This window comes from Metopolophium dirhodum, chromosome 5, assembly GCF_019925205.1.
Source record: "Metopolophium dirhodum isolate CAU chromosome 5, ASM1992520v1, whole genome shotgun sequence".
NCBI lineage: Eukaryota > Metazoa > Arthropoda > Insecta > Hemiptera > Aphididae > Metopolophium > Metopolophium dirhodum.
The window spans coordinates 14,567,269-14,588,514 of NC_083564.1; the positions used below are offsets into that span (position 1 = coordinate 14,567,269).

A 21,246-nucleotide genomic window follows, 5' to 3' on the forward strand; every position below is an offset into this window, starting at 1 on the left:
AAATTCGAATTCAATGATATACTATCATGTTATATACTATTCTGAGTGGAGACGGTTTGTCAGTCAAGGATATTTTATATTATATTTATATTATTAGTAGTTGAACTCGTGCACTTCGTTGCCGTAAAAAATTGCTTCTCTTAAAAAAATGATGATTATTCAACTCCTTTTGGGTGTAACTTGATGCAGTAAGTGCAACCCAGCTACCCTGATAGGCAATCCGTAATAATATACTTTAGTTGACTAAAAGTTTTGAGCACCCACGAGTAATATTTTTAAATTATAATAATATTTTATTTTTTGATAATGGTAGACAAACTTATGAAGAACCTTGTATTACATTAATTTTTTTTATCAACATTAATTTTGAAAAAATCTAATAATATTCGAAAATATGTCTTTATATGTCTTTAAATAGCTCAACATTAACTACTGGAAATTTTAAATTTCTTCCTCACCAATACACCAACTAGATTCATTATCCCACGGGAAAAGATACTGAAGTTGAAAATCGAAGCATTGTTTCGACTACTCGTCGTGTACACAGACACAATAAATATAAAAAAAAACAATTAAATAAATAAAAACACACGTCAGAATTGTAAAATCAGTACTTTCATCGCTCCGCTCAGAATCTAAAACGTGGAATTTAAGTTCATAATTTGTAATATGTTGGCTCAAAAGTAGTTTTACATAGAGAGTTCCCATTTTTAAATGTTGTTATTGCGTAATACATATTTTGATAAATCGATAGTTTATTAAATATAAATAATACAGGTGTAACGTCTTCTTTCCCGCACGGTGCTTATGGTATTTCTCATAATTTACATATACATTACGCTGTTTCCCGGACATTTCATATAATTTCTAATTCGTTTTTCCTTCTATACTCCTACTTATAATATTATATCTAAAAATACATTTTATCTATAACACAGAGGTAACAGTTCATTAGAAATATTTTTAAATGTTAAAATAATACTATAATTTTACTTAAAAGTTAAAAGGTAGTTTTTTGTAGATATTTAATATAAAAAAAAAACAAAAGCATGCTCGATATTGAGATATAATGATCATGGATCTCTCATAGTTTATTTCGACAAGTTTCATCATGATAGTATTTTTAGAAATTCGAGTCTTTAAAAGATATCTGATTTTAAATCTATATAAATCTAGTAATTGTTTGATACTTTTGTACTTATATTTTATACCCTTCTAATATAATATATTATACATCATATTAATGAAATGTAGATACGCATTAACCCCCCAAAAAGCCTAATCTAACCCTACATGTTGCCAAAACTTAACCCTATTTGCATATAGCTTTTATAAATAATTAGTGAGAGTTTCAATGACTACAGATAAAAAAAAAAATTATAAAACACATCATTATTAGGCTAATATAATATAACTCATTTCCCTTAAAATTTAAATAATTAAACAATAATCATAGATATATGAGTTGAAATTAAAATTAATTATATAATATTATATTTTTCCATTTTTAAACTCGTTTAATAATTTTAAAAATATAAGTTGTCAGATATTTATTAGAAGGTGGGCGTCGCTCATAAACCGCACAAATGACCCCGAAAAACGCACGGGACAATACCGCACACAGATTTTGATATTACCACACGGTACAAATCACGGACGTATATATTTAACTTATACCATGGTCCAACACAACGTTTAATGAATTATTGTCAATTAGAGATAATCAGTCCAGGTATCACTTTATCGGGCATTTACACAACCTTGATCGACTTATGAACAATAACCACAGTATAAATATAATAATATAAAACTTTAAATCGTCTATGTAAAACTACGTCATGCCGTTTATTTCATGAAGGTAAAATTGCATCACTATTTATTTTATTAAGAATTTTTTTTCTTTTATTTGACAAATTAGTGCCATTTTTGTGCGCATTATTTGGCTATGCATCTTGTGCGGTATTGGGTCGTGTCTGTGCAGTTTTAGAACGCACCACATCAGGTAATACATTCACTGAATCTTCATTACTGTTATAGGTGTGGAATATCAACAATTAGATGCGTGGTATCATTAATATCGATGAATTGCAACATTTTCATAAACGTTTTTAAAAAAAGCAAATTTTTTGAAATTTTTGATCATAAGATACGCCTTTGGATGAAGCTCTATCGAGGTTATATGACAGTGAGTGGAAAGATATAAAGGAAATCGTTTAAATACAATATTTTTAGGATGCTTTTGGTATTTCTTAAAAAAATTCAAGAACGTATGATTGAAGTATACTTTAAATTACATAATACATATTTTATGAGCGTTCGAAGTTCAAATATTGATGAAATTAGAATATACTCACGATACAACTATTTCTAGTCCGATTATTTTTGTTATTATGTTGTAATTCAAAAAATATCATTCATAGAAACTAACTTCAAACATTTCACTATTACTAAAATCATAATACACAATGAAAATGAATTTATATTTAAAGTAATTTTAAGGTATTTATAAGCATTTTATGATTTCCAAATTGTTTTTCAACAATCCTTGAAAAAATGTTTGTGCTCGGTTAAAATGCATGAAAACTTAGTACAAGGTTCCTCGAAAGTTGCATATTGTAGCTATTTAATAATATCAAGAATACATAATATGCTCGATTTTTTTTCAAAACTTACGAAATCAATACGTAAAAAAGTTCACTCTAAGAAACTTTAGACGTATTGCTGCAGCACGATTAGTATATATTATATGTTATAATTTTCTATACACTCGGACAACACATCGTTATGACATTATATAGATTTATATGGTTTTCACAGTTCACCAATATATACGTATTATTATTACATACCATATATACCGTATAGTAGTTTATTCTTGGTGCGTCAGTCTCATATAGCACACCGTGCCATAATAATTATGCAAACGAAATATTTATTATGTCGAGTATAAACACACACGCATACGATATATTTAATAATATAGATGTGTCTACTGTCTATTATATATAACTATGCGATATATATATATGTATACGCTATACTATACCGCTGCGTTATATAATAAAACAACACACTGAACAAAGTTTGTAAAAACACATTGCAAAGTGTAACTATACTACATTATAAATTTATAATACGTGTGTATGTATGCGTTTATGTATAATATAATATTATTATATATCCTGCTACTGCAGACCGAGATTCGGAGTCGTACGTGGTACATATGGTTATTCCGTATATGGTTTTAATTCATGAAATTGTTTGGAACTCTATTTGGCTCACCATCGCCACTTTGTTATGAAAATCACAATGGCGCGCGCCCAACTTTGTATAGTACGTTATTATCCTAACATTAATAATAATATCCAAAACTGTAAAAACGTGAAAAATAAATTATTCGCTTATATATTCGTACCGTACGGCGCGGCGCGAGGCACAACAACGGATATACTTGATATGAAGTTTTCGTATTTTAATTGTGAACAATGATGATAAAAAAAAAAATTAAAAATGGATAATAATATTATACTATAATCCGTGTTTTGTCCACTTGGAAAACGGTCACGTGTATGTTGATCCCTGAGGGTTTTATTCTTTATAATATTGTAGACGCGAATTATATTTATGCGAATAATCCAGCAGAAAATAACGATATTTAGTAGTATTCAGCACTGTACCTATCCGTATGTTTTGGATTCTCTAGAGTTTAGAGTTTTATATGTGTGTGTGTGTGTAATGCAAATAAATAAATTAAATGAGCTTAATATTTTAAGTAAAAACTTAATGTACAGGTATAATCATACGATTTTCCACGGCATTAAAATGGATATATTTACGTTATTGTTTCGTTATTAACAAATTCCAAATTAACTTATTATGTCCTTAAAAATATTTGAAACCGATCCTAATATATGTACAGAAAACAAATTAAAAACATTCTCATCAAAATTGGAAAAATGTGAAAGTAACAACTAAATGGAATGATTTTTAAACAAAAATATTCACTATAATATAATATAGTCTATAAAAATCAAAGATTTTTTGTTAAATTTACATGCAGTATATAATATTACAACTTTTCTCCAACATGTATGGATACTGTACATCTTACAAATTGTTTGCTCTTTACTGTCGTCAGGGTCAAAAGATTTTATAAAAATATTAAGACCAGTAAATATAAATTATGAATAAAACCATGAACATTTTGACCTTTATTGCCTTAATGTCTATTACAACATCCAAAATGATATTTATGTGTCAATGTGTCATAGATATGTGTGACTTATTTAGTACTATTAGACTATCACAGTATCACGAAATGTATTAACGTACTTGGGTGTATAATAGGTGCATAAGGAACAAGAAATTGTAAATTATTTTGTTAAACGTTACTCACGAGTATACAAATCGTATAATACATTAATACTAGGTACCTATTACACTATGGACCAACGTAAATAGAGGAAAGTGCATTTCTCGATGCACTTTATCTAATGTAAATTCTAATGTATGTATAAATATAATAATATGTTCTACTTTCAATAGTAAATAACGTATCTTGTAATCCCATTTAAACATTCAAACTGGAGTTAATATCGATAGTAAATCTTTAAAATATAGTTTTTAACATAATAGTAATTTGTACATGACGGGACAAATTTGTCTATATAGAAGCATTGTAAATATCTAACGATCGCTTAAAATAAATATATAATAATATCGAACTCTACATTATATCTATATCATCATCGTTGCTTATAGTTTATGCTACAATATTGGTATCTCTTTGTACACTTCAGTTTATCAATATATTAATAACAATATCAATAATTATTAATTGCAGCATGGTAATTTAAATAAGTAATATGTTTTTCAATTATTTTTAATATTGTACAATTATGGTAAGTATTTTAAAACATTTTTATTATAGTTGTCATGTTTCATTGAACAAACCAAAAACAACAACATACAAATATTAAAAATAGGTCATTACGCATAATTTAGTATTGAAATGTAATAACTCATAAATAATAAAAAAAAAATACTTAATCATTTACGTTAAGTAGATTTTTTTTCTACATTGTGTATCTACATAATAATAAATAAATAATATTTCAAGTGAATTTATATACAAATGTATAATAATTTTTAAACATTATTTATAGTTTGTGAATCTAATTGCGCTTATTAATTATTATTGTTATTAATATTTGTAAAACTTAGTATAACAAATTGAATATAATTACAATTTTCAGTCCACTGCAGTCTACTGCGGGGCTATCATTATCCAGCATTCAAAAAATAAATAAACTACTTGTGTTTACCAATAGACACTTGAAAAAATAAACAAAATTGTGTTATTTCAAAATAAGTCAATCGATAAATTATTTGCTCAGGTTTTGAGTGGTTTCAACGAAATTGTCCATTAAAAAATTCGAAAAATCTCAGTGCGCCTTCGCTTTCTATACGGCGCTAAACTTTTATATTATAATAGACACATTATGTGTTATAAATGTTTAAATACAATTTAATAAACCTGTATACAAAATGAAAAGGTAGTTTATGTTTAAAAATAAAAATAAAAAATAAAAAAAAAAATTTTAAAAACACACTTTTCCATAAAAACATTTAAAAAAAAATTTTAAAATTGCACTAAAAAGACAAAAATAATTCTCTGTACTTAAAAATAATGAAAAATTTATTGATGAAAAATTTAAAAGTGTGTGGTGCATCATACAAAACATTAAAAGCCGAGCTAAGTCTCACATACACTTCTTTGTTCAATCCTGTTTATAAGATAGTGACTGGCAGTATATGTCAAGTATAAGAGCAAAATAATGAAAAATTTACTGATGAAAAATTTAAAAGCCAAGGAAAGTCTCACATACACTTCTTTGTTCAATCATGTTTATAAGATAGTGACTGGGAATATATGTCAAGTGCAGTATGAGCACCACACACTTTTAAATTTTTCATCAATAAATTTTTCATTATTTTTAAGTACAGAGAATTATTTTTGTCTTTTTAGTGCAATTTTTAAAATTTTTTTTTAAATGTTTTTATGGAAAAGTGTGTTTTTAAAATTTTTTTTTTATTTTTTATTTTCTACTTTTTAGTTGAAAGTAAATATTTTTATTAAACGTTTAAGAAATATGTTTTCGGTACCTATATCAGAATACCGGTATAAAGTTATTTGGTAATAATTACCGTTGTTACCATAGATATTATAATAATGGATAGGACACGCCTATACTTGCTTCGTAAGAGGTTGCGGTTTTTTTTGGGGAAGAGAGAAAGTTCAATATCTGCGAGAGATATTACGGCGACGTCGTGGGGACAATCCTTTTTTTTTTTTTTGGTCCATGTCCCAAAATGACAACGGATTATTGTATTGTCATCCAAGACCAAGGTCTATACCAATTTTCAGAATTTTTCATCTTCAAAAAGTGCCTCAAATCGAGCGCGCAAGATTTGATCACAGACAGACGTGAAACCAAACTTAAGAAAAGTGTTAATAATATATTTTACCAAGGTGTATCTTTATTTGAATTTTTTTTCATTACGACAATATATAGGTACCTACACATACGACTAATAAATAAATATTCAATTTTTAACTCCATAATTTTGTGTTCGTGTATATTGGGATTGGTCGTTATTATTGCCGGTGAACTTTATATACGGAAATCGGTCTAGAATCAAAAAGTTTTCAGAAATGTTATTAAAAGGCATCGGGAACATTTCTTTTTATATAAGTATATAAAACTTTCCTTAACCGATTGACTAATTTCACTATACTCTGTCAACAACACTACCATCTCGATTTTCGATGTAACATATTTCAATATTTTTATGATGCCTGTCACTTATATCGTTGTTCGACAATGTTTGAAGCCCATTGTTCCGTTTAATGATTTGTTTACAACTCATATTACTCATACACTATGTTTGAACTAAATGCGATATAAAATTGATTTATTAGAATTTTCCTGTTTAAAATATGTATCGATATATTTTTTTAATTTTTGTGAGTTCCTATTGTTATAAATTGTTCGAGATTGAAAGTTGAATAAAATATAAAAACCATTAATGCCGAACGTTTCTTTCAAAAGCAAACTTTATACATCATTGATATTTCAACTCCAGTATATTTTTTTGAGACAGCCCTCGGTGTACTCTAGCAGTCCGTCTGATATTTATAATACCGCGGGTCCTTACAAAATAATTATTGGCTATTTTCTTGTAAAATTCCGAGCACGTATAATATATCGTCCTGACCAAGATGATTAAACAATAAGAAATATTCACCGAGTACGTCTTATTCTTAATATTATATTACATCGAAAAAAACACAAAAATAAATTATTTATGCAATTTTATAATGAAATCGTTTGAATACAGGTAATCTAGTTTTATATTATTATTATTATTTTGCTAGAAAATAATATTATATTATGACTCCATATTATAATATAACGACTTTGCGGTTGCATTGCCATCATACCGTATAAGTAATGAAAGTAAACGTACGGTTGCTGTGGTTATCTTATCTCGTGGATTAAAGGAAAAAAAAGTATATTTGATCTCTACTGCGAGTGAAAATAAATGACTGTTTAGTGACTGCGATAGGTACTGTGATAAGTGTATACGGAAACGGGAGCAACGTGAATTCCCTTTTAGCTAAATAGACAGACCGAGTATCAACTACTGTGTAACCGGCAGCATTTTCCACCAGTCCAGCAACTCCGGACTTCGGTATTTATTTAATTAAAAATAATAATACATTTTAACCGTAGAGCACTGAACCACCATCATCATCGTGGATATACATTCTACTACAGTCATACATATATAATGTATATATAAAGCGACGGCAACGAGTGCTCGAGAATTCACTAAGAGTTTCTTAATGTATCGCCGCCGACTTTGTCGAACCGTCGGGAATTTAAACTTTATCAAATGTTTTACAAACAATTATGTTATTGTCGTTTTGAAGCGGTCTCTGGCGCGCGATGAGACTTACGCGAGCCTATATAATATATATATGTATATACTTACGAGGAACCGACTATAAGCGGAAACAAAAACAAAAAAAATAGGACAACGCATTTCAACAGTTGGCCAGTGTAGGTTTTGTGCGATGGCGTTCAGAAATACATCGGAACATATTATTATTATTATTATTATTAATAACATACACAACACTATTTTCAATTAGCTTATTGCTTCGATTGTCCGACACGCGAAATCACATATTGCGTATAATAGTCGTCAAAACGCGACACTAATAATATAATAGTTCTCGTTAGATTAATTAAACCAGACACGCGTGTACGGATAGATATAATCACGCCGGATTGTTTTAAGTTCACAAACAAATACATAATAATACCTATAAATGTGCACTCGTATTTATTATCACACTAGATTATTTTACAGCGTATGGTTATATTGCGGTATCGTTATCGCGGTTATTCGCACGTTTCATTATAGGCATACGGGTTATAGGTACATTATAATAATTATAGGCTTAGGGGGTTTGTTTATTATTATTACTATTATTAAAGCTCTAAAAAACACACACATATAAATATATGCATCGTCGACTAATTACCAAATATCTACTAAACAAAAATACCAAGTATGTCCGCGCATTATAACAAGCCAGTGTCAACTGAATTATTGATATCGCTATTTTAGATTTATTTTTCTCTGTTTCTCTTTTTGTATATTTATTATAATTTGGTTTCCATATCAATGACATTCGATCATTTAATGAAAACAAAATCTGAAGAAGTCAATATAATATGTTATACATTGTCATTTATGGTGCGAGAAGCGTTTCCAAGGCGAGCACACGATATTTACACAATGTTAGTAAAATAAAGTAAAATAGAGGAATTTTAATTTTTATGATTTTTTTTTTCTTTTGCAAAATAGTTAAAGGAAGTGGAAATGAAAAGCACTAATTATAAATTAGATAATTCGTAAATATAGGCTGTAATAAGCCAAATCTTAAAATATACAAAATACAATTTTTGGATTAATTAATTATTTTATTAACTCTTATTCCATACGTCATATAGAATTTTTATTTTGCCATGCTAATATATTAAACTATTCGAGAAAAAAAACACGCAAATGTTATACAAGTCCCTATATGTCTATATCTACAAATATATAATATACCTATGTTTTATATATGAGTATGATGTCTTATCAATATCAGAATATAAAATATATAGGTAATATTATGATAGTATATTATTATAGTTTGCGTGGTACTTATCACGGGTAATGAACTTATATTATACAACAGCTGTTCTCAACCTTTTTATATACGCGTACCACCTACACAGTTTTCATACCACTTGACCAAATAACGTTTTTTATTTGCATATCAAAAATGAATACGTTATTTTACATGTATGGACATTTTTTTATTAGGAACTACAAAATTGTCATAATATAAGCATTTATGCATACAAAGAAAATGAAATAAGTACAATATTGTTATTTGTATTATTATTAATATCAAATAAACCAAATAATATTTATTGTGATATTGATCCATTCCATTTTTTTTTTTATAAAGGTTCATTTTCTTGGCGTACCACTTACGAGCTTTCCGCGTACCACAGGTTGAGAAACGATGTTGTACAAGGTTGCAACATTTAACCTGATATACCATACTACTGCATATTTTCTCATTCAATGTATTTATAACGTATTATCGTGATTTTAAAATTTCATTAATCTCAACTACGATAATTGATTAAAAGAATATATAAAGCAACCGACCAATCGAAATCCGATATTTCAATATACCTAATATTCAGTTCAAATCGATACTGAAACCTACTTTGTATATTGTTAAATGTTATCACATAATTATAAACGTCGTGAAATTATAAGTAAAAATATTAATAATTCTGATATCGTGTAGGACCAAAGCATTTAGCTGCATATGAATGGCATAGGTACATTTTACACAATATAATACATACGATTTGTGTAGAAAACTTGAATTTTTAAAGTACCAATTTTTTATTTTTATTATTGTTGCCTTGGCTTTTTCCAAACCAACCCCTCCAACTTACTGCACTTACAATTTCACACCCGTTCCCGGAATGAATTATGGTGACTATGATAGTATATACTATATCATATAATAAACAAAGTTATGCGATATTTATACAGGGTAATGCATTTATATATTTTTATAAGAAATAAACAACCGGCTTCAGTACGTCAGTGCAATGATTTTTAAAAATTATGTTTTTATACCAATATTATGTAGGTGTTGATGTAAAATACTATCCATATTAATCATAGCATTACTTTTTTGTAAGATTTCTAAGTCTTTATCACGTTTTTTACATATATTTTTTAATTTTTAAATAAAACACATTTTACTCATAATATAATGTGTACAATTATCAAATACTGAACGAACGTATTTTTTTATTCATAATAATTACTCATCGCCACAATAAGCATATTTTAGCACACTATTGTAATCGGTGAGCAGGCTATAGACAGTACAATGTAATATTATTATAGTGTGCAACTACAATTAATTGTCGAGGCGTATTATTCCAACAGTTACTTCTGCAATCGCAGCCATAAGACCCACTAGCGTAAACTCAACAACTCGAAATGCACATCACAAAATATAACAAACGATCGTGTACGATTAAGTCGCCTCGACGGTGGAGAAAAACGAACCAGGACGTGTCTGCTCGGCCGCGGTGTCATATCCGATTTAGAACGCGACGTTGAAAAACATCACCCTGTATCGCATGATAATAATGTGACAGTGTAAGCTTTAAGACATAATAGTGATATTATATCATATATTGTATGAAATCACGAACGGCTGAACGGGAAATATTTTCGCGCTCACACACACACACACACGTCCGATTAATAGCGAACGCCGTACAACATCCGGTCTGTGCCCCGGGTGGGTGAAGAGAGTTGACTGGCTGGAGTCGAGGGAGTGAGAAGGGGTGAACGTGTGCCGCGCCTATTATATTACGACGTTACTGTAATACTGTATATACAAAGAAGACGTTGATATTGCTGTACGCGTGTATATACGTATAATATATATATATAATATTTATTACGTTTCGAGTGCGCACGAGTCGCACCGGAAGACTTACGAGATTGTAATGCGTGCTTCGATGTATATATGTATTTCCGCCAATGGGATATATTTTCTTATAGTTCGTATCGTATATGTATATTAGGCGTGTGTGTGTGCGTGTACATTTATTATTTCGTTACTTTTTGAGGAGTGATTTCATTATTTGTTTATCGTTTAACGTATGATATACCGGGTTTTTGTTCATTATTAATTTTGTTTTTTTGTTGTCTTTACTAATATTGTAACGGTAGCTGAAGAGTTTGTAATGTTTGCACTCGCGTATCTCGGAAACTACTTGGCCGATTTCAATAAAATTACTTCAATATATTCCTTGGATGATATTCTTAGCTTCTACCTCAACCCCTATATTATTTTGATATAACGTGGCTCACGCGTGAATTTCGTTTTGCCTCACGAAAACCGAATATTTTTTTTTGTTAATTATACGTAAGATTGCCCCATTTGTCACAGAAAAATAATGTGAAAAAAAATATTGTCTAAACGGTTGAACACCGCGCGTTTCTTTAGGATTTTTTTTAAATAAAAGAAACAATATTTTATTTGTGGTTAGTTGTTCAAATGTACAACAAAAGCCAAAGTCCTTATGGTTGTAGTTTTCTGAAGTGATTGTTTGAAATATATTTGAATTTTCAGTTACACCCACAACATTATTCCATCGACAGGTCATACTCTACTGTGCTTTTAGTTTTTACACCTACATATAATATGTCCTGTCAACAGTTTCATCGTATTATGTTATTCGTTGTCACTTTTGAGTTCTGATATTCCAACGATAATAATTAGTAAGACTTACGATTTTAAAGCCGGTCGGTTGATACAATTTTGTATAAAAATAATATTATTTAATAAAGCGAATAAATAATATACTACGTAATTTAAAAATAATTTAAGTATATAAAAACTTTTTTTTTTAAACATTTATTTAAATTTCTATTAGATTTTCTACTCGCAAAAATTATTACAGAATTTTCCTACAAATAAATTGCCCATTATTTTTGTTGAAACCCTAAAGTATATAAACAACCTAGATTTGTTGGACAGAAAGCTTTCAAGATTTATTAAAGGATTTAGACGTTTTTTTATTTTTTTAAGTTGCAATGGTGGTTTAAGTCCAAATATCTCGGGATTGTTTTAGTTTAAATTTCTACGTAGAGAAACTATTTAGTTCTAGACTGATTGACGCGGCTGTAATTATCTATTTTCTATAAACCATTTTAAAACATTATGACACCCTTCTACCTTGCCTTAATAGTATATTCATGAATCGTAAACATATAATATTTAACAATAGTATACTTATAGCTTATACACATTGACATATGACGAGGGCTTCGATCCCTTGGGTTTGTATATGGAAATAACTCCTCAAAACACTGTTTTCCAAAATCGGCTGATCAATTATTTAACACCAGTCAATTTATTAACTAATGAAAAACAAATGCTAAAATGAGATATCCAATTATCTCCACAAAACATTTTTATCAATGGCCATGATTTATTTAATAATTATTTCTGCATCACACTTTTGAGTATTTATCCATTTCATAAAATAAACATCTATATTAGGTGTGTCGTATTAAAATGCTACATTTGAATTAGTAAAATTAAATGTGCGTACATATTTATGAAAAAATAAAAATCATAAACACTAAGTATTAACAAACATCAATAATAGCTTAAATACTGCATTCATTTTTTTAAGATTAGTTACTATCATAATAATAATTATTAATTTAACATAAATATTTATAAAAATAACTAAAACAATGTATATTTTAAAAATTATAATAACAGTTAAGTATAATGCTCAATTTAATTATCATAGTGCTGTGTATAGATCGCTGCCAGACGCCAGTATTATTAAGTGAACGAACAAAATTTCTTAGTTTAAGACTAAATGAAAATTTTCAAGATTGGAATAATGAATTTGACACGAAAATCCCTTTAGATTTACTGCAGGATTTAGTCAGTTGTTATTTGTTTTTTTACATCGCAGTAGCAGTTAAAATCTAACTGTTCCATGAACGTTTATAGTTTAAGTGATTGAGACACTTAACATTTTACAAGAATGATCACTGTCACTACAATAATTATTTAATGTAATTAAAAATAAAATTATCATTTCTACTACATAAACATTAATTGAATGTTAACGCCATCTAAACAAACTTTACTGATTAAGTACTTTTTAACATTTGTATTAGTTTACAAGAAAGTATTTCAGAAACCGTCTACCACTGCACGAAAGACCATCCAAAAATGATTGCCTTCCTACACTCTGACTTGGGACAAATTTATACAGTCCTAGTTTTATACATTTATCCAATGAACAATTTGATTTTCATCTTAATAATTATTTGGCATGAATATACAATGATGATGTTCTTTTTAAATTACTAAATAGCAATTTTGTGGAGTGCTATACTTACAGTCAAATTGGAAAGAGATAATTTTTTTAATCAGCCGCAAGGAAAAATATGCGTTTTTGAAAATTTAATGATTCAACAACGTTTAAGTTTTATTTTTATTTATTTTATTTTATTTTTATTTTAAGTTTTGAAAAACTAGCGACACAGTTAGGAGCACAGTGTTTTGAACGGATTGGAAGCAGTTGTCCGAAAAATTATAAGTCTATAACCAGTATATAGTATAGAGAGCATAGACCTATAAACTAATGAACAGGACAGCTCTTAGAAAGAGAAGTAGGGTAAGGGAAAGTAGAGAAGGGGTACGATATAGAGTGAGGCTCGTATTGCCAGGTAGTACTCCGCGAGTCCATTCTTGATACCAGGGGTGGATAGGTACTATTTATGTTACAGGGAAATATTTAAAAGGGCCCCTCAACTGAAAAAAAGGTTGGTCGCTTCGCTCACATTAGATAATCAATCTATAATTTAGTGGGGGGCTGGGGAAATGGCATATCTATAAGTAAAATGCTTTTTTCGGTTGTAAGGGATTTTTGAAAAATTTCGCGTAAGGTCGTACAAATTCCGTACTAAATATCTGCACAGGGAATAACATACGAAGATATTTCGGTCTTCGATTAACGATAAAAATTTTAAATATTATGTTAAAGATCCGTAAGTAAATTCTTGACTTGTCGTGGTATTATTATATTGTTAAAAATAACAGAAAGTAATAATAATTTATATAAAAAATGAATAGTATTAAATTTAAACTATTCCTACTTGGTGAATATTTTATTCTGCAAAAAAACAATGTGTAGACTCGAGTGGGCCCCCCGACATAAACATAGACGGGGGGCCCATAGGGAAAATATATTTTTCCCTATGGGCCTATCTACCCCTGCTTGACACCCACTGTCACACAACTTCCCGGGTAAGTACTGTCAGTCACAAGACGTCATCACGGGCTACACACTAATGTTTTTGTTACAAGGCTGTGTTTTTACATTTTGGTACCTATACAATTTTCCAACCAAAACTAAACGAATTTCTAGAATCAACTATATAAGTAGGTTATTAAGTCTGACCAAACTTTGACAATAGTTAGGTACTCCAACTGTCTATCCACTTACCTATCAACAAATTCGTTAGATAATCTCAACTGTTGACGTCTATGGTAGGTATTTTATAATTGAGTATAGATCACTCCAGTACCTCTCAAGTATACTCAATAGTGTTATATAAGCCCAGATGAATACGTATTAATTTTCGTTTATCGTGAGCAACGAAATTTTATGGGTACCCAACTATATAATATTATCACTTGTTATGTACCTACAAGAAAAAAATTGTTTTTAAATATTTTGACTAAATTATTATTTTATGAAATAGAATAAGAAGGCATAGGAGGCACCTACCAATATATTCACTTAGTTCAAAATTCAACAGAAATTATAATAAATTATATTATGATAATTGTATAATAGCGGTTATCTATATCAGTGGAAATATTTAATTTTTAGTTTTTTTGTAATTCATAATAGTATAATAAGTAATATAGTTTGAAGTTAAAACACAGTAATTGTATTTGAATCAATTTTTGAAATCAAACGTAATTTTGTTATTTAATTTGTGTTCTGTTATAAATGCTTTTATAACAATTAACAATATTGTTGAAATTGATGTTTTAATAAATAATTAACTTATAAAGTAGTATATTCATTTGAACCACACGTGCTAGAAATCCAACTATATTTTAAACGACTACCCAGTTAAATCTTCAGGTACCGACATTTATATGGATATTGGATACGATTTTTAATATTAAAAATACATTGCTCCCAAGTAAAATATATATTTAGTTTATAAACTATTAATCAAACGAAAACATTGTACGTAGTTGCTATTCCACAGTTTTGTTTGCTTAAAAATATTAACGGTAGAATGTTTAATCTCAAAGATTTTCAATTAACTAAAAGTCAAAATATTAAATATATGATCAAAAATTATTAATTAAATTATACACATGCATTATAAGAATGGCCAATAGGTACATGTTTAAAATATTAATCAAAGTTTACTGACATAGTGTAACTTCATCAACTTCATCGACTTACAAAACTCTATTATATTATAAAAAAATAAATAAATATACCTTTACGTTCTCTACAAAATGTTTAAATGAAATGCGTAAAAATTTGATGACTACAAATTTTGCGTTTGAAATAAGTATTGTGTTAAAACAAAAAAAAATAAATAAAAAACGAAAAATGCAATCAGCAACGCACGGATGGTGAAAAATGTACAAAACATTCCGCATAAACCGTATATGAGCTTAAAAGTTTGAACACGAAATTATGTTTCAACGTGGACTGTCTACTAAGTACTAATCGCTATACGTATTTACTAAAATCGTTAGTTAAAAAAAAAAAAAAATAATAATAATAATAATAATAAAAACTAATGAATGCGGTATCTAATTGGAATGAAAACGTGCGTCTCATATACATGTAATATAGTTGTCGCAATTGCTATAAATACGCATAATTTTTACATTGCGTCAGGGACAATTTAAGTTTGTAATTTAATGAGCAAAATATGCGTGTGCCCGTAAACCGCCTTATGACGGTTGAGTAAAAATATGTCATTTACTTCTAACGAAAAAAAAAAAAAACTTCAAAAACCGACTTAATACGAGCTCACGACTATAGGTGAATAATTTATTGTCTTTTGTAGATTCGGGGCAAAGCGAGGAATGTATTGATTTTACAATAATTATGGGAGTTTTTATTTTTTTCATATTCCTTTATATTTTTTATTGTATAATAGGTATGTGACCATCGGGTTATACAAAGAGAGATACAATACTTTAACGCACGAATAAAGCCTTATCTGTCTGAGTATATGGATTGAAAATACCTAATAGTACCACCTACCAATACGTACAATAGAGAGAACGATTCACATTTTTTTTTCGAAATTTCCCATTAGTACTTTTAACAGAAATTTGAAACGAAAATAAAAAAAACCTTGCAAAATTTACTGCACGCCAGTTTTTAACGAAATCCGCAAACGTTTTGTTACTTTAAGCGCGTCATTTGGATTAGAACGTACATGATATTGGACTGCTGTTAAGAAGGATGCGTATAAGTAGGTATTGGACGCCTTCAAATATAAATCCGATTTTTACGCGTTGCAGTTTGGTGGTTTTCAAATCGTCGAAGCTGATCATGTCTGCGTATATCCTATAATATTTGGTTATTATTAGACCAAAATCGTGTGAAGTGTCATATTATTATTTTAACGTTGGTCGCACAATGAAAAAATAATCACTTTTAGAACAAGACTGCCACAACTCAAAATGTATATTTTTGATAAAAAAAAAAGGTATTTGGAGTTTGAATCTTAGATATTTTAAAGAGTCCTTTACCTATGCGTTCGAAACTAAAATCTTAAATACTTGCAACACATACGTCTTTACTCTTTACAATATGACTTTTTCAAATATTATAAAATACTCTATTAAACCTGAAAAGTTAGACTTGTGGCCTTTTACAATTTTTTAAGTAAATGCAGGACTGCCATATTTTGAGATGTGGCTGTATTGCATACAGAAATTAATATTAAGACAGCTGTTTAGTAAAATATGACAGTATTGAATTTTATATTGTGGCTCAATATCAAAAATTATAAAATTCAAAACCGCCACAACTCTAAATATTGCTGGTTAGCACTCAACATATCACACGATAGTTAATTTTTATTTAGTACAAGAACACCACAAATCGAAATGAGGCAGTCTTGAATTTGGACTACAGTGATTAATTGGATATATTAAAAGAAGTATACTGCCATGAAGTGACTATTATAATGGATCTTTTGCTTTGAAAATTAGCTAAAAATTAAATAATTCAATACTGAATATTTAGCATATACATGTTTAGCAATCATCATGATTTTTTATTGGCTTGATAAAACATTTTATAGAGCATTTGTTTACTATTCAAAAGCAGTCATAACTCAAAGTCGATGAATTTTGTGTCAGCCTTGTTCTATAGACATGTGAACGATACGATGACCAGAGCAGCAAAAAATATCCACTCAGAAATGGAAATAAAAATAAAAAGTATCAAAGTGTAAGTCATTACTGCTGACGTACACGGTGCACGGTGTTGCAGGTATCATACTAAATTGTATAGATCGAGCTGAGTCGTGATAGGGACTGAGCTGCCATCTGTCTGGTTCACCGCGGCCGTGGCGACAACTGGCAAGCCATTAAAGTCGTCGTCATTGTCGTAGAACGTCACGTGTTTGCGTGACAATAGAACACGACGAATTTACCATGGCCCTATTATTAAATTCCATTTACATTCGATGTATTATTTATTCACGCGAGGTAACTCGTTTTTAAAGTGGTGGTTTTTATTTTCGGGAGCTTATTCCTATATTATCTGCCACATTCTCATATTATTGTAGAAGAAGCGCATTCATGTGACACACACACGAGTATTATTTAAATTTGCCCGAGATGATTTTTGTACAGACTGCTATTATAATATGTAATTACATATTATTTTATTATATTTTTTTTTTTTGATAAAAGAATCGTGTTTTATCTATTAATGATATAATACAATATAACAATAATTAAATAATTTGATGATGATGATGGCTTATTGTTATTAAATGCATGGGTACCTAGTCTCAAGTCGGTTTAAAACAATGTTTGCATACATAATTAATAATAATGTAGGTACCTACTAATATTTTAATGTAAATCTAATACATTTTGGTTATGTCTATATAACTATATAATTATGATAGGTATGCGTATCCACGACAATAGCCTCACATTTCCCACTCCCGGTATATTATACTTGTAAACAATTTAAATTACAATAGCGAACACTTGAAAATATATTCTCCACTAATGAGTATAATAACGTTTGGTATATTATTATAATCATAGTATTATATTTGTAGTGTACGATGGTAAGTTTTCGCCATTATAATAACGGTGTCTGTGACCGAAGCTCTTGACCGACGTCGTGACGACTGCGAGCACTTTACGTGCTTTATTATAACCTATAAACACAATGCTTACCCACCCCATACGTTTACCCCATAGCGATTGTAGATAATTTTATACATCTTCTGTACACACCTTATACCACAGGATGGTGAATTCCGGGAGCAAATTGGATCTAGTTGGCACTTTGGGCGGTCAAAAGTAATAAATTCCCAGTGGGCACTTTTCACGATAATCTGAAAAAAAGTGTAAGTCCCTGTTATGTATGTGTTAGCTTCAAACTCAATGGTAAATCAGTGCAAACGAAAAACGATTTTGAGCGAACATGATCCGTCAGCCTATATTACTAGGTAAATATAATATTATACTGCTATACTTATAAAAGGAATTATTTTTAATATTAATGTAGACAAATATAACTGCCAAAAACATTAAATTTGAAAATATCTTTGTGTGTATAAAATAATATAATAATATACATACAAAGTTTCAAATCTTCACGAAAAATATTTTTGATTTACAACACTGAAAATTGTTATTCAACACATAAATATTTAAATCTTAGCATTTTTAAAATGTTTTGAAAGGTTCAACATAAAAATTAAAAATTCTATCACAAACACACATCATAGTAAAATCAATACATACTTCGCGCTGCTTAAAATTTTAAATTAATAAAAAGGTGGGTAAGTGGCTACCACTCTGCTGCACATTAGGTGTCGTGTGGGTCACTGTGCGTTATAATGAAAATGATTCTCCACGAAGATAAGCCTTTAAAGTTCAATTTTTATAACTGAGGTAAATACTAAATACCTACCTATACCAACTAATCGATAGGTAACTACTTAGTAAATTATATAATTTGGTAAAAAGATATTAGTACATTACTATAAATGATGACAAATAATATTAGTATTATTACTATTATTAAAAAATAAAACACACGTTATTCCAACGCGCTTCTTAATAGATATAATATAATATACTATAAAGTGTGTGTGTGTATATATATATGCAATATATGTATTCCATGTATATATAGGTTCATTGTACATACAACACATGTTTTCCATGAGACGATTTGTTGTAAATAAAACGTAGACCGATTATTGTGTTGTGTGTATAGTTATATATTATTATAACGAATATGATTTATTATAATGATATATACGTAAACAATTAAACACTTAAACTAATATTTATTTATTTCGTAAATAAAATAAAGAGACTGTTAAAAAGTTGAATAAGCATTATTAAAGCGAACGGGGCTTACCTAATGGTTTTTAAAAATGTTTTCGGTTCTTGGTTTAAAACAATAAAACCATTATTAATATTACGAATGACCCTATATACATAATTATTTTTCATATCTATTAATATGCTATACAATAATTCTATCGGTGACCTACTTTTTTTTTATTCACAAACAACCGAGGAATTTTTTTGTTCAACGTTTACACGGAGAAATAAAAGTCGAGATTTTATAATATTGATAAATTACAGACGGGACAGGTGTTTATTTTCACATGTTTATTGCGAGTTCAAAAGCATAATAAAGCGCTTTACATTATTCAAATGTTTCGAATTAAATATGAAAATTTGATATCGTGTATAACGAGAAACGTTTTAGGCTGGCCTGTGTGCGCTGTGCATTTATATAGCATAAACATTCAGCCGTAGACGGTCATTTACTGGGATTGGTGCTGGTTTGAAAATATTATTATTATATATGAATGCAAAAAAAAAATGTGTATACACTGGATACTTCAAATCACAAGACCATACAAAAAAAAATATTGTTTATGTTGAAGAGGTATTAGTCGGAATGTTAATCTGTAAGGAAAACGTTGTAATGTTAATCGAGCTCTTTCATTTGCATTCAGCTACCGCCAGAACACAATATTTTATTTTATTTTTATTCTTTGCGTAGAGCGCCAAGTAAAATCCCGTTAAAAGAATGCGTTAATAATAATATTATTCGGTTTTTTTTTTATTATTATTCTTTTCGATCTAGTCGAAAGAAAATTAATCCCTTACATAAAATAAAAATAAAAAAAGTCGAAAATAAGAATTAACAATTTAAATTTGTTCTTTTGTTCTTATTTGAGGATGGGGGAGCGCAAATCTTTATTTCTCGGAAGCTATTAATTAAACGATAGTAGGATAACAAACTGCGCACTGTCTTCTTACGACAAAGACGGAGTATGAATAAAAAAATATATGCATATTTTTTTTTTTAAATAAAAGCAAATTAAACAAAATAATATTAATAATTTGAATATTAATAATCATAACACTAATGTTTTGTGTACGTGAACAGAGTCTGGAGCTGTCTGAATATTTCCTTCCGCTGGTACAGGACTTCATTCATACAGAACCTGGTCAACATCCACGGACATTCGTATTTGATTTTCTCCACGATTCTGGTGCCGTTCGACAGGTCCACGAATATCATTTCCGATTTGGTGTTCACTGCAACACGATGTTTGAAAGTTAAACAACGCCTCGACAAACGGTGTAATAATATTATTAAAGTTCAACTTGGTCTAAATATAAGATGTACATTGATGGGCGGAAAAAATCTAGCATGCAAAATGAATTAATAATAAGGTCGTGTCAGAATTGGAGTAATGGGCCTA

General features: G+C 29.0%; 2 protein-coding genes across 6 annotated transcripts in view; one reads left to right on the forward strand and one right to left on the reverse strand.

Annotated features, from left to right (window-relative positions):
* LOC132944645 (1,5-anhydro-D-fructose reductase-like) overlaps positions 1–21,246 on the forward strand; it is a 49,323-nt gene that overhangs the window by 12,076 nt on the left and 16,001 nt on the right. The window lies entirely within an intron of this gene.
* Positions 19,622–21,246, reverse strand: part of LOC132945539 (uncharacterized) — a 36,655-nt gene continuing 35,030 nt past the window's right edge. For all 5 annotated transcript variants that reach the window (XM_061015315.1, XM_061015314.1, XM_061015313.1 and 2 more), the window contains one exon: positions 19,622–21,079. In XM_061015315.1, coding sequence (XP_060871298.1) covers positions 20,904–21,079 — 176 coding nt within the window. In that variant the 3' untranslated portion in view covers positions 19,622–20,903. The remainder of the gene's footprint in view (positions 21,080–21,246) is intronic.